The 14,640-nt window shown below is 44.4% G+C and overlaps 1 protein-coding gene across 1 annotated transcript in view; it reads right to left on the bottom strand.

Moving 5' to 3' along the window:
- The window catches only part of CPAMD8 (C3 and PZP like alpha-2-macroglobulin domain containing 8), an 89,278-nt gene that overhangs the window by 19,304 nt on the left and 55,334 nt on the right, over positions 1-14,640 (bottom strand). Inside the window, 3 exon segments of the mRNA XM_069483198.1 lie at positions 3,118-3,294; positions 4,930-5,155; positions 5,829-6,127. Of these exon segments, the coding sequence (XP_069339299.1) occupies positions 3,118-3,294; positions 4,930-5,155; positions 5,829-6,127 (702 nt within the window).

The raw sequence follows: 14,640 nt of genomic DNA, 5'->3' as shown, positions 1-14,640 counted from the left end.
GGGCTGGGAGTTTGGTTTTACTACGAGGGCAGCTGGGAGCCATGGGAGGTGTGTGAGCAGGGGAAGGTGTGAGAGGACATATGTAGCGGGTGGACTGTAGGGTCTGGACAGGAAGCTGGGGGGGACCCCCGCGGGTGTGCAATGATGGGCTTGGACCCAGGGGTGTCGTCAGAGGTGCGGTTTCATGGGGTAGGCAGGGCTGCTCAGCTGGACATGGGGTGTGAGGGGGAGGAGGAAGGATCCAAAGCAGCCGAGGTCTGTGGCCTGAGCCTCCGGAAGGATGGGGCTGTGTCCACAGAGAAAACTGGCAAGAGGAACTCTACCAGGTGGGCAGGGTCCCCCAAATTCACATCCTCCTGGAACCTCAAAATAGGACCACATCAGGATCTCTGCAGACATCATTATGGTAAGGATCTCAAGACGAGATCACACTGGATTTAGGGGGTCCCTAAATCCAATGACTGGCATCCCCATAAGATAAAACAAAGGGAACTGAGTGTGGTGGCTCGCACTTTTGGGAGGTCCAGGCGGGAGGATCACTTGAGCCCAGGAGTTTGAGATCAGCCTTGGGAACATATCAAGACCCCGTCTCTACCAAAAAAAAAAAAAAAATTGAAAATTAGCTGGGCATGGTGGTGCATGCCTGTAGTCCCAGCTACACGGGAAGGCTCGAGCAGGAGGATTGCTTGAGCCCAGGAGTTCGAGGCTGCAGGGAGCTATTATGACGCCACTGCACTCCAGCCTGGGCGACAGAGTGAGACCCCGTCTCATAAAAAAAAAAAAAAAAAAAAAAATTCTGTTGTTTTAACCCAAGAAACTAATACAAGCAGGTCTGGGGGAAAGATGGAGGGTGCTGATTTGGGGTTTGTCGAGGCTGAACTGCCAGCTGGCTGGCTGGATGCAGGGGCTGGCTGTCCTGGGGGAGACCAGGCTGTCGCTCATGGGCAGGGCTTATTATAAATAAATGCTCCAGGCATTTAAGGCCCTGAGCACGTATGCATTCACCAGGGCAGACAGTGACCACCCACCTCCCAGACCCTCACGAGTGCCAACCTGAGCCCCAGGCCCCAGCCCGAGTGGACTTGGCCTTCCTGGCAGTCCAGGGTCAGGCTTCATGAAGCTGGATTTGCAGCCCGTAGCAACCTCTGTTTCTTTCTCCATCTGAGAGTTGCACATTCTTTATTGTACATTTTTTTCGTTTTCCTGTTCATGCGAATGGATGAGTCAAGACCACCTTTGGAGATCTCAGAGCAGAGTCACTGTGCAAACCTTAACTGCCAGGAGTCAGGAACCCCAGACCAGCCCCAGGAATTGGGGTGTGCCCATATGACTCAGTTTCTTCATATGAGAGGGGCTGGCATTGTCTGAGGAGCTGGGCACAGGTCCTTCCCAATGGTAGAAATTTCCAAGGTCATGCCTGGGGTGTCTCATCTCCCTTGAGCAGCAACCGAACTTACCTGGCCACCCCTCACATTCCAACTCATTACATGACAGCTCCAGACCAGGGACAGAAGCAAACCCTAGGAGGCCCCAAGACTTTCATGTCAACTGACTTAACTTCCTTGTGACACAGATTGGAAACTGAGGCACTGAGAAGAACAGGCCCTGAGGACATAGAGTGGGTGACCATGACAGAGGTAAGGCTCCAGCCTCCCCGTCCCTCCCCCATGGGGCTAAGATGTGCAGAGGGGACAGGGAAGGCACTCAGAGGCCCTGCCCGCCACACATGACAATGAAAGATGTTCAGTGCTGCATTATTTAACTCTGAAGATGTTCAGTGCTGTGTTAATTACTTCTGCAAATGTTCAGTGTTGCGTTATTCATCTCTGAAGGTGTTCAGTGCTGCATTAATTATTCCCGAAGATCTTTGGTGTTGAATTATTTATCTCTAACAACGTTCAGTGCAGTGTTAATTATTCCTGAAGATGTTCAGTGTTGCATTATTTATCTCTAAAGATGTTCAGTACTATGTTGTTTATTTCTGAAGGTATTCAGTGCTGCATTAATTATCTATAAAGATGTTCAATGTTGTGTTATTTATCTCTGAAGATGTTTGGTGCTGTGTTAATTATCTCTGAAGACGTTTGGTGCTGTGTTAATTATCTCTGAAGATGTTTGGTGCTGTGTTAATTATCTCTGAAGATGTTCAGTGCTGTGTTAATTATTTCTGAAGACGTTCAGAGATGTGTTATTTATCTCTGAAAACATTCGGCGCTGTGTTAATTATCTCTGAAGACGTTCGGCACTGTGTTAATTATCTCTGAAGACGTTCAGTGCTGTGTTATTTATCTCTGAGGATGTTAGGTGCTCTGTCATTGGAGGAAAGAACTAGAAACCCCAAATACTCCAAGGGGTGAGTTCAGAACACTGTACTCCATAAACATCTGTGATGGACAAATAGTGTAGCCTTGAAAATGACAAACTGAACACACCCTGAGACACAGTGATTCCACTCCTCCTTATGTATTCCACAGAAATTTGAATGTATTTTTACCAAGCACATGAACAGGACGATTTACAGCAACACCCTTCTAAAAGCCCTGAATTGGACGCTGCTCAAATAAATGCTTGTCAACAGATACGCCAACTACAGTCCTTCCACAGGGCAGTGGGGGTGAGCTGACCACAGCTCCACAGGACCCAATGGACAAATCTTACACACACAGCTCAGGGTGTGGCAGGGATGCTGTAGGATGCCGCATCATAAGGTACCAAGAGTGGCAAAGCTAATCTGTACTGCTAGATTGTGGCAGTGGTCGGGTGGGGCGGGTAAACTCAGAACCAACAATAATGGGGGAGTTATGCAGAATTTTTTTTTCTTTTCTAAATGTTTTTAAATAATGTTGCTCTTGTTCTTTTTCTAAAAAATCTACATTTTAAAAAGATGCTCTTCCTCTCCCTGTCTGAGCATCAGAATTTGCAGTCTCATCCTAACAGCCATGGTGCCAGGCTTCTGCAGAGAGTGACAGATCAGGGCCACTTTGAATGGTCTTTCTGTCCACTTCCTCCTGATCGCTGCACCTGGTGTGTGGGCAGCTCTCAGCATGGTCCTCCTCACTGAGGGTTGAGCCTCCCTCCCTCCCTGCTCACTTCCCCCTGGCAATTTTTCCCCAATACCTTGTACCAGGTAGTCAGTGGTCTCTCTCTCCACCTCGACGCTGAGCTGCTGAGTTTTCTGAAGATACTTCAAGACAAAGACGTTGGGAGCAAAGTGGATCATGTTTTGCTCTCCACAGCCAAAGGGCAGCCGCAGGAGGTTGTTGAGATGGTTCAGAGTTGGCCCCATGACGTCTCCTGGTGGGAAGGAGAAGAAGGCTGGGCAGGGGGGCTGCCCCAGCCTAGTGGGGCACAGAAACAGCTTTTCTCAGAGATGGGAGCCCACCTGTGCCCTCACACTGGCCACTGAACCTCTGACTGCTGGTTCTGTCATTTGGGACCAGATTACACCTTCTGCTCACTTAAACCACCTGGTGTCCCAGGGTTGGTGACCTTCTCCTACATGACTCCTTCTGTGTTCTTTAGTTTTAACTTAGATGTTCTTTATCTAGCTTTTCATTCCGTTGAATGCTTCTTTTATTTCTGGCTTTTAAAATAGGTGCATTTAAGGCTATGCATTGTCCCCTAAGTACAACTTTAGCTGCATCCCACAAATGTTGGTACATCAAGGTAGCTATTCTTGTTCTAGTCTAAATAGTTTTTGAATTTCCGATACAAAATGTGATTTTCTCTTTAACCATGAGTATTTCAATTTTTAAAAAGTTTCCTTCCATATGGGTGTATTGTTGATACATTTAAAAAAGTTCTCTCTCTCTCTCTCTCTTAAATTTCTAGTTTCCTGTTCTCTTATCCCCTTGGTATGCTGTCTGCCTCTTCTTGGCCTCCCTGTCCCAAACATTGCTGATGGGCCCTCTGGGACCCTCAGTGTCCCTTGAACATGTCTCCCTTCCCTCTTGTCCTCTGCTCATGCCTCACCAAGGCTGGCATTGCTCCTGCAGCCTCCTCCTGTCTTGGGGACTGCCGGACTACTTTCTCACCACCCTTCTCTGGGTTTCCCAGCTTCTCCACCTGAGCACTGGCACATGGGTTCCAGCCTTCACCTCTTCTCCATCCCTGCCCATCTGTCTCCTCCTCACCTCCATCTGGGCCACCCCTTGCCATGGATGCCTCTCACTTACTCTCATGCCTCAGAATTGTAAACTTTAACATCCTCTGATCTGGCCACAACTGCCAACCTACCCAGGCCCCAGAGCCGCTACTCTCTGATGTCAGAGAGACCCGAGACTCCCTTGTTTGGGTCCATCCACCCCTTCTGGCCTCTTGCCCTCTCCTCCCTCGTTCGGGCCCACCCCGAACTCTCACTGCCCATCTGCCAGACACCCAAGGCTGGATCACGACACAGCCCCTACTGGAGACATTTCCAACGCGAGAGACTCCTGAGGCTGCTCCCAACCCCCCCCCCCCCCCCCAGTCACAGCCTCTCACCCCTACTTAGCAATGACTCAGGAAGCCTGCCTCTCTCACCAGGACCACCAGCGCTCTCTCTCCCCGCCCTGCACCTGGCTGACTTCACCTGGGTTTTGGCCTTCTTAGGTTCCTTCCCTGGCCCATGGCCCTCCCAGGGTTCACCTCAGGTCCCTAGGGGTCGCCCCACCCTGACCTCTACACAGGGCTTGGACTGAGTGGGTCTAGACACACCATCTTGGCTGGACTGGGAGTTCCTCAAGGGCGTAGTTAGGGTCAGCTCTGGGGCTGCCTCAGCATTCAGCACATGGGCAGACATAGAGAAAGTGCTAGAAGCTACATGTCAGATGAGTGGGTAGAGACCCAAGGGGCACAGGTCCCCAGCAAAGCCAGCTTGAGACCAAGCCTGAAGTGGACCTTGCCTCCCAGCCCCTGCCCTCCCCAAGCCAGGCTGAGGGGTCGACCCACCTATGATGGAGGCGATGGCCCGCTCAGACCCCGGGATGGCACCATGTGGGACCCCCAGGGTGAAGGCCTCACTGTAGCTCTCGTCCACCTCCCTCTTCCTCCAGATTCGGAATTCGCCCACAGAGCCCCAGCCGGTGGAGAAGCCAATGAACTGGACCTCTGGTGGCCTTGGGAGGGTCCAGGCCACAATGACAGACTTGTTGGCTGGCTCTGCACCGTGGCCCACCTGGGAAAAGAGACCAAGGCTGCTGGACGCTGGCGAGAAGCACACAACGGCACTCAGGCAGCAGCGACACTGGCCGCAGAGCCATGGTCAGAGGCCTTGGCCATGCTCATAGTGTCAAGGAGTCAGAGGTGAGAGAAATTAGAGGTAGCTCCATCCATTAAATGGCCAACAGAGACACAAGCATGGTGTCTGTGGGTTCCAAAGTCACCAGGCTCCTTGGAATCTTTGGATCTTTGTATATGCTGTTCCCTCTGCCTGGAACATCCTGTGTTCCCTATTTTACCTACTGAACTCCTATTCATACTTCAAAACCCACTTTGATTATGTCCTTCCTCTAGGAACTTGTGTTAGCTGATCCTTTTCTATATTCCTTTCGCTTAGCCCCAGAAAGAGCCCCCAGCCACCACTTCATCTGCTCATATCCACTCTTTCTTTCTCCCTGACCACCTACCACCCCTCTGTGTTCCCAGATCTCTGGACGCCTCCTTGGCTCCAGCTCTCGCTAATTTGGGGGGACAAGTGACTCCAGACAGACTGAGAGCAACCAGGGGTGGTGCCTGGTGTTTCCCCTCACTCCTCCCCGCCCCCAATCAGAGCCCAGCACAGCACAGGAAGCAGCAAATACTGGAGGAATATGAGATTTCCGTGCCCGCTACAGCCAGTCCCGTCGTACCTGGATAAGCCCGTCATGCCAGCTGATCCAGAATGTTCTGAATTCATCCCAGGAGAGGATCTTGGCTGTGTGCACGCTGGCCACGGGCTCACCCATCTTGCTGGTGGAGATCCACGACCTGGTGTTCTGGTGCCCCCCCAGCACGATCTCGATCATGCCTGCTGTGTCCTGGGGCCCAGAAGACAAGGCCACACGGGCGTCATTGTGGGCTCGCACGGCCACATCGAAACGAGTGAGGCGCAGTGGCTTCTGCACATACTGGAACTCGTACTTGTTGGGAGTGGAGATGTGGACTCTCTCTGGAGGGAGGAGAGGAGACAGGGAATTGCAAGCTAGACACGACCCCTGCCTTCCCTGCTGGGGCCCAGAGGTGAGCACTGGGGCCACAAAGGCCACACAGGAGGCATGCATGATAGAATGGTAAAAAATAGGAAAATTAACTAGTCGTGGTGGCACACACCTGTAGTCCCAGCTACTTGGGAGGCTGAGACAGGAGGAGCCCTCGAGCGCAGAGTTCGAGGCTGCAGTGAGCTCTGATGACGCCACTGCACTCCCCCCCCTCAAAAAGACATGCAGATGGGCAATGGGAATATGAAAAAATGCTCAACATCATTAATCATCAGGGAAATGCAAATCAAAATCACAATAAGATGTCATCTTACCCCAGTTTGACTGGCTACTAAAAAGCCAATTTTTAATACTAAAAAATATTAAAAAGACAAAATATAACAGATGCTGGTGAAGATGTCGAGAAAATGAACTCTTCTATGCTGTTGGTGGAAATCTAAATCAGCACAGCCACTAGGGAAAACGGTATGGAGACTTCTCAAAAAACTAAAACTAGAACTACCAAGTGATCCAGCAATCCCACTACTGGGTATTTATCCAAAGGAAAAGAGATCAGTGTGTGGAAGGGATGCCTGCACCCCCACTTTTATTGCAGCACTATTCACAACAGCCAAGACCTGGAATTAACCTAGGTGTCCACTGACAGATGAATGGATGAAGAAAATGCAGTATATATACATAATGGAATACTATTTGGCCATAAAAATCAAGGAAATCACGTCATGTGTGGCAACGTGGATGGAATTGGAGTACATCGTGTTAAGCGAAATATTCCAAGCACAGAAAGATAAATATTGCATGTTCTTGCTCATATGTGGGAGCAAAAAAAGTTCATCTCATGGAGGTAGAGAATAGAATGACAGATACCAAAGGTTGGGACAGGTAAGCGTGCCAGGGGCAGGGGGATAAAGAGAGGTTGGCCACTGAGGTGCAGAATAAGGACACACCTGGAAGTCCCAGGGCCCCACCCACCATGTGAGGCACTTGTTCCTCTCCAGAGGAACAAGAGCTGGTTACAGGACCCAAAAACAACACTGCAGCCTGCCCCTCCCAGCAAGCGCCACCTACTGACAGGGAGGTCATTCTGCACACCCTTTCACTGCATCTACTGACTCATTGTATAGGGTGTGGTCAAATCTCACCCACAAACACCACCTACTGGCTCAGAGACTAAACAGGGTGTGTCATTATCCAAACAAAAATCTAAAGGCAAGAAGCAGCAGCTGATCCAGATGGGAAGGAATCAGCGAAAGAACTCCGGAAGTATGAAGAAGCAAACAGAAAGCACACTCCCAAAGAGAAACACCAGCTCTCTAGCAATGGAAGTTAACGAAACTCAGAGCACCAAAATGACAGAAGAATTTCAAACATGGATCATCAGAAAACTCAACATTATGCAAGAAAAAATGGATAACCAACACAAAGAAACCACAAAAAAAATCTAGGACTTGGAAGAAAAATTTGCTAAAGAAATCGAAATATTAAAGAAAAATCAAACGGAACTCCTGCAAATGAAGAATTTATTCAGGGAACTACAAAACACAGTGGAAAGCCTCAAGAGCAGGGTAGATCAAACAGAAGAAAGAATCTCAGAGATCGAAGATAACACCTTCCAATTAAATAAGTCAGTCACAGAGATAGAGCAAAGAAATAAGAGAAAAGACCAGAGCCTGCAAGAAATGTGGGATTGTGTGAAGAAGCCTAATATGAGAGTTATGGGCATTCCTGAGAGTGAAGAAGATAATACGCAAGGGTTGGATAAGCTTATTTGAAGATATAATTAAGAAAAATTTCCCATGCCTTGCTAAAAATCTGGATATACAGGTACAAGAAGCCCAAAGGACCCCTGGGAGATTCATTGCAAATAGGAAGACACCAAGTCATGTAGTCATTAGACTGAACAAAATATCCACGAAAGAGGCGAAAGAAACAAGTAACATACAAAGGAAAGCCCGTCTGAATAACGCCAGATTTCTCAACTGAAACCTTATAAGCAAGAAGAGACTGGGGCCCCATTCTCACTCTTCTGAAACAGAATAATGCCCAGCCTAGAATCTTGTACCCAGTAAAGCTAAGTTTTGTATAAGAAGGAGAAATTAAGACATTCTCAGATAAACAAAGACTGACGGAATTCACCAAGACAAGACCAGTCCTCCAAGAAGTACTCAAAACAGAGTTGCACATGCACCAGCACAAGAAACACTCATGAATGTAAAACTACTCAAAAGCTAAAGATCAAAGGCCAGATACCACAATGGCTCAACAGAGAAAATGTAGCAATGAAGTTCTACCCAACAGGATGAACACAAATCTGCCCCACCTATCAGTTCTCTCAATAAATGTGAATGGATTGAACTCCCCACTCAAGAGATATAGGCTGGCCCAATCGATAAAAAAATACAAGCCAAGTGTCTGCTGTCTCCAGGAAACTCATCTAACCTGCAAGGATGCATTTAGACTGAAAATAAAGGGGGGGGGGGAATTGATATTTCAAGCAAACAGAAGCCAAAAGAAGGCTGGTGTGGCGGTTTTAATTTCAGATAACTTAGTTTTTAAATCAACAAAAGTAATGAAAGACAAAGATGGTCACCATATAATGGTGAAGGGTACAGTTCAACAATAAGACATAACTATACTTAATATGTATGCACCCAACTTAGGTGCACCCAGATTCATAAAGCAAACCCTACTTGATCTAAACCAAATGATAAGCAGCAACACCATAATAGCCAGTGACTTCAACACTCCACTGACAGCACAGGACAGATCCTCCAAACAGAAAATAAACAAAGAAATAATGGACTTAAACAGAACACTAGAACAAATGGGCCTGACTGACATTTACAGGACATTCTATCCAAAATCCACTGAATATATGTTCTTCTCATCAGCTCATGGGACATTCTCTAAGATTGACCATATCCTAGGACACAAAGCATGTCTTAAAAAATTTAAAAAAATAGAAATTATACCATGCATCTTCTCAGATCACAGTGGAATAAAAGTAGAAATCAACCCTAACAGAAATTCTCATTTCTACTCAAAGTCTTGGAAGCTAAGCAACCTTCTCCTGAACGATCATTTTATAAATGAGGAAATCAAGACAGAAATCAAAAGATTCTTTGAACTAAATGACAAAGGAGGCACAAGTTATCAAAATCTGTGGGACACAGCTAAAGCAGTCCTGAAAGGAAAGTTTATTTCCACAAATGCCTATATCCAAAAGACAGAAAATTTACAAATAGACAATCTAAGAATAGACTTAAAGAGCTGGAGAAAGAAAGAACGGATCAACCCCAAACCCAGCAGAAGGAGAGACATCAATAAGATCAAATCAGAACTAAATGAAATGGACAACAGGAAAACTATATGGGAGATTAATAAAACAAAAAGTTGGTTCTTTGAAAAGATAAAATCAACACACCTTTGGCTAGACTAAGAGCAGAAAAGAAAAATCTCTGATAAGCTCCATCAGTAACATGAAAGGAGAAATTACAAGTGATGCCACAGAGATACAAGATATCATCTATGAATTCTACAAAAACCTTTATGCACAGAAATTGAAAAATGTGGAGGAAATGGACAAATTTTTAGAAACACACAACCTCCCTAGGCTCAACCAGGAAGAAATAGAATTCCTGAACAGACCAATATCAAGAACTGAAATCAAAACAGCAATAAAAAACCTTCCCCAAAAGAAAAGCCCCAGACCAGATGGTTTCACACCTGAATTTTACCACACCTACAAAGAAGAACTGGTGCCTATCCTACAAAATTTATTCCACAACGTCAAGGATGGAATCCTCCCCAACACATTTTATGAAGCCAACATAACTCTGATACCAAAACCAGGAAAGGATGCAACAAAAATAGAAAACTACAGACCAATATCCCTTATGAATATAGATGCAAAAATTCTCAATAAAATCTTGGCAAATCGAATCCAGGTGCTTATCAAGAAAACAATCTGTCATGACCAAGTGGGCTTCATCCCAGAGATGCAGGGATGGTTCAATATACGCAAATCTATAAATGTAATACACCATACAAATAGAAGCAAAAACAAAGACCATATGATCCTCTCAATAGAGAGGATCAAATGCAGAAAAAGCATTTGACAAAATTCAACATCCTTTTATGATAAGAACACTTAACAAAATAGGCATAGATGGGGCCTACCTAAAAATGATACAAGCCATATATGACAAACCCACAGCCAATATCATACTGAATGGGGAAAAACTGAAAGCTTTCCCACTTAGAACTGGAACCAGACAAGGTTGCCCACTGTCCCCACTGCTATTCAACATAGTCCTGGAAGTCCTTGCAAGAGAAATCAGGCAAGAGAGCAGAATCAAGGGTGTCCAAATGGGGACAGAAGAGATCAAACTCTCACTCTTTGCTGATGATAAGATATTATATCTAGAAAACCCCAAGGATTCAACCAAGAGACTCCTGGAACTGATAAATGAATTCAGTAGAGTCTCATGATACAAAATCAATACACACAAATCAGAGGCATTCATATATGCCAATAACAGTCAAACTGAGAACCAAATCAAAGACTCAATATCCTTCACAATAGCAACATAGGAGGTAAAAGACCTCTACAGGGAGAACTATGAAACACTGAGGAAGGAAATCGCAGAGCACATAAACAGGTGGAAAACCATACCATGTTCGTGGATCAGAAAAATCAACATTGTTAAAATGTCTATACTACCCAAGGTAATCTACAGATTCAATGCAATCCCTATTAAATTACCAACATCATTTTTTACAGATATAGAAAAAATAATATTATGCTTTGAATGGAATCAGAGAAGACCCTGTTTAGCAAAAGCAATTTTAGGCTACAAGAACAAAATGGTAGGTATTAATTTACCAGACTTCAAACTATACTACAAGGCTGTGGTTATTAAATCAGCTTGGTATTGGCACAAGAACAGGGACACAGACCAGTAGAACAGAACTGAGAATCCAGATATAAAACCATCCTCCTATAGCCATCTAATCTTTGACAAAGCAGACAAAAACATACTCTGGGGAAAAGAATCCTTATTCAACAAATGGTGCTGGGAAAACTGGATAGCCACATGTAGAAGCCTGAAACAGGACCCACACCTTTCACCTCTCACAAAAATAAAATCATGGTGGACAACAGACTTAAACTTAAGGTGCAAAACTATTAGAATTCTAGAAGAAAATGTGGGAAAAACTCTCATAGACATTGGCCTAGGCAAAGAATTTATGAAGAAGACCCCAAAGGCAATCACAGCAACAACAAAAATAAATAAGTGGGACCTGATTAAATTAAAAAGCTTCTGCACAGCCAGAGAAATTGTCACAAGAGCAAACAGAAAACCTACAGAATGGGAAAAAATTTTCTCAGGCTACACATCTGATAAAGGACTGATAACTAGAATGCATCTAAAACTCAGAAAAATCAGGCCGGGCGCGGTGGCTCACGCCTGTAATCCTAGCACTCTGGGAGGCCGAGGCGGGTGGATCGCTCAAGGTCAGGAGTTCGAGACCAGCCTGAGTGAGACCCCGTCTCTACTAAAAATAGAAAGACATTATATGGACAACTAAAAATCTATATAGAAAAAATTAGCCGGGCATAGTGGCGCATGCCTGTAGTCCCAGCTACTCGGGAGGCTGAGGCAGTAGGATCGCTTAAGCCGAGGAGTCTGAGGTTGCTGTGAGCTAAGCTGATGCCACGGCACTCACTCTAGCCTGGGCAACAAAGTGAGACTCTGTCTCAACAAAAAAAACAAAAACAAACAAAAAAAAAACCCTCAGAAAAATCAGCATGAAAAAAATCAAACAACCATATCAAAAAGTGGGCAAAGGATATGAATAGAAATTTTTCAAAAAAAGACAGAAGAATGGCCAACAAACATATAAAAAAATGCTCAACATCTCTAATCATCAGGGAAATGCAAATCAAAACCACAATGGAATATCATTTAACTCCAGTGAAAACGGCCTTTATCAAAAAGTCTCAAAATGATAAATGTTGGCATGGATGCGGAAAGACAGGAACACTCCTACACTGCTGGTGGGACTGCAAACTACTACAACCTCTGTGGAAACCAATATGGAGAAACCTTAAACAGATACACGTAAACCTACCATTTGATCCAGCAATCCCATTACTGGGCATCTACCCAAAAGAACAAAAGACATTCTATAACAAAGACATCTGCACCCGAATGTTTATAGCAGCACAATTCATAATTGCAAAGATGCGGAAACAACCCAAGTGTCCATCAAGACACGAGTGGATTAATAAAATGTCGTATATGTATACCATGGAGTACTACTCAGCTATAAGAAACAATGGTGATCTAGCACCTCTTGTATTATCCTGGGTAGAGCTGGAACCCATTCTACCAAGTGAAGTATCCCAAGAATGGAAAAATAAGCACCACATGTACTCACCATCAAATTGGTTTCACTGATCATCACCCAAGAGCACATTCAGGAATAACATTAATCGGGTGTCGGGCAGATGTGCGGGAGGGGATGGGTGTGTACATACATAATGAGTGCCATGCGTACCGTCTAGGAGGTGGACACGCTTGAAGCTCTGATTCGGGGGGTGGGCAAGGGCAATATACATAACCCAAACTTTTTTACCCCCATAATATGCTGATATAAAATAAATAAATAAATAAAGAGAGGTTGGTTAATGGGTACGAACATCCAGCTTGATAAAAGGAATAAGGTCTAATGTTAAGTAGCGGTGTAGGATGACTATAGTTAACAACATTGTATTATGTATTTGAACCCTGGCGGTCAATGGGGTGACAGATGTCACAGCAAGATTGCCCTCACAGCCAATGTGTTATGTATTTCAAAATTGCTAGAAGACAGAACTTGAAATATGCCCAACACACAAAATGAAACATACTCCAGGTAGGGACACTCCACATACCCTGACTTTATCATTACACATTCTGTGATGTAACAAAATAGCACATGTACCCCACAAATATGTAAAAATATTATCTACCAATACAAAGAAATAATTCACAAAGAAAGCATCAAAGGAACAGAAATAGACCCAGGCACATGAGAACAACTGATTTTCAACAAAGGTACAAAGGCAGTTCCGTAGAGAAAAGGAAGGTCTTTTCAATAAATGGTGCTAGAACAATTGGTCATCCAAATGCAGAAAGATAAACTCTGATCCACATCTTGCGTGGTATCCAAAATTAACTTTGGATCATAGCCATTTTATAAATGTAAAATATAACACTAAAAAACTATAAGAAGAAAACAGGATTTGGCAAAGATTTCTTAGGTACAACAAAAGCATTCATCTATAAAAGAAAACAGTGATAAATTGGACTTCATTAAAATGAAAAATTTCTTTTTTTAAATAATTTTTATTTTTTATGTGGTTGAATCTATTCTTTTATGCCTTTTGTTTGTTTGTTTGTTTGTTTTTATGAAAGGGGTCTCGCTCTTGCTCAGGCTGGTCTCGAACTGTACTAGCATTACAGGCATGAGCCACCAATCCCGGCCTCCACATTGCCCATTTATAACCACATCCATCTCCTACTTACCTTCCCTCTTTCTAACCCCTAGCAACGACTAATATGACCTCCATTTATAAAATTTTGTCTTTTAAAAAATGTCACATAAATGGAATCACTTTTGTACCCCTTTGGGATTTTTTTTCCATTCAATTCCCTTCATTCCAGCTTCATCCAAGTATCAATAGTTGGTTCCTTTGTAGTGCTGAGTAGTATTCCAAGGTATGGAGGGACCACATAGTGGGTTCAACCACTCACCCACCGAACACATCTGAGTTGCCTCCAGATTTGGGCTATTACAAATAAAGCTAAGATGAACAGCTGTGCACAGGCTTTTGTGTCAACAGAAGTCTTTGTTTCTCTGGGATAAATGCCCAGGAGTGCAATTGCTGAATGCTATGGTAGTTGCATGCTTAGCTTCTTAAATAAACCACCAAACTGTTCTTATAAACCGTCCCAAGTGGCTGTACCACTTTACATTCCCGCCGTCAATGTGTGAGTCATCCCATTTCTCTACACCTTTGCCATCACGTGCTGTTGTCAGGATTTTTTATTTTAGCCATTCTGATAGTGTGTGGGGATGTCTCACTGTGTTTCAATTTGCATTTTCCTAATGATGTTCGACACCTTTTTACGTGTGATTTGCCTCCTGTATGTCTCCTCCGGTGAAATGTCTGTCTATTTATGTTGTCCACTTTCTAATCAGATTGTTTGTTTCTTCACTGTTGAATTTGAGAGCTGTTTACATATTCTAGATACTAGTTCTGTGCCTGAGACAGGTTTGCAAATGTTTTCTCCCAGTCTGGAATCTGGATTTCCACCTCTTAGGGTCTTTTGCAGAGCAAAAAAAGTCTAATTTTGATGAGATCCATTTATAAATGTTTCTTTTTATAGATTATGTTTCTGTTGTCAAGTCTAAA

Source organism: Eulemur rufifrons, chromosome 2, assembly GCF_041146395.1.
Source record: "Eulemur rufifrons isolate Redbay chromosome 2, OSU_ERuf_1, whole genome shotgun sequence".
Classification (NCBI taxonomy): Eukaryota; Metazoa; Chordata; class Mammalia; order Primates; family Lemuridae; genus Eulemur; species Eulemur rufifrons.
Note: the sequence above shows the minus strand (reverse complement) of the source record. Positions and strands in the feature narration are given on the sequence as shown.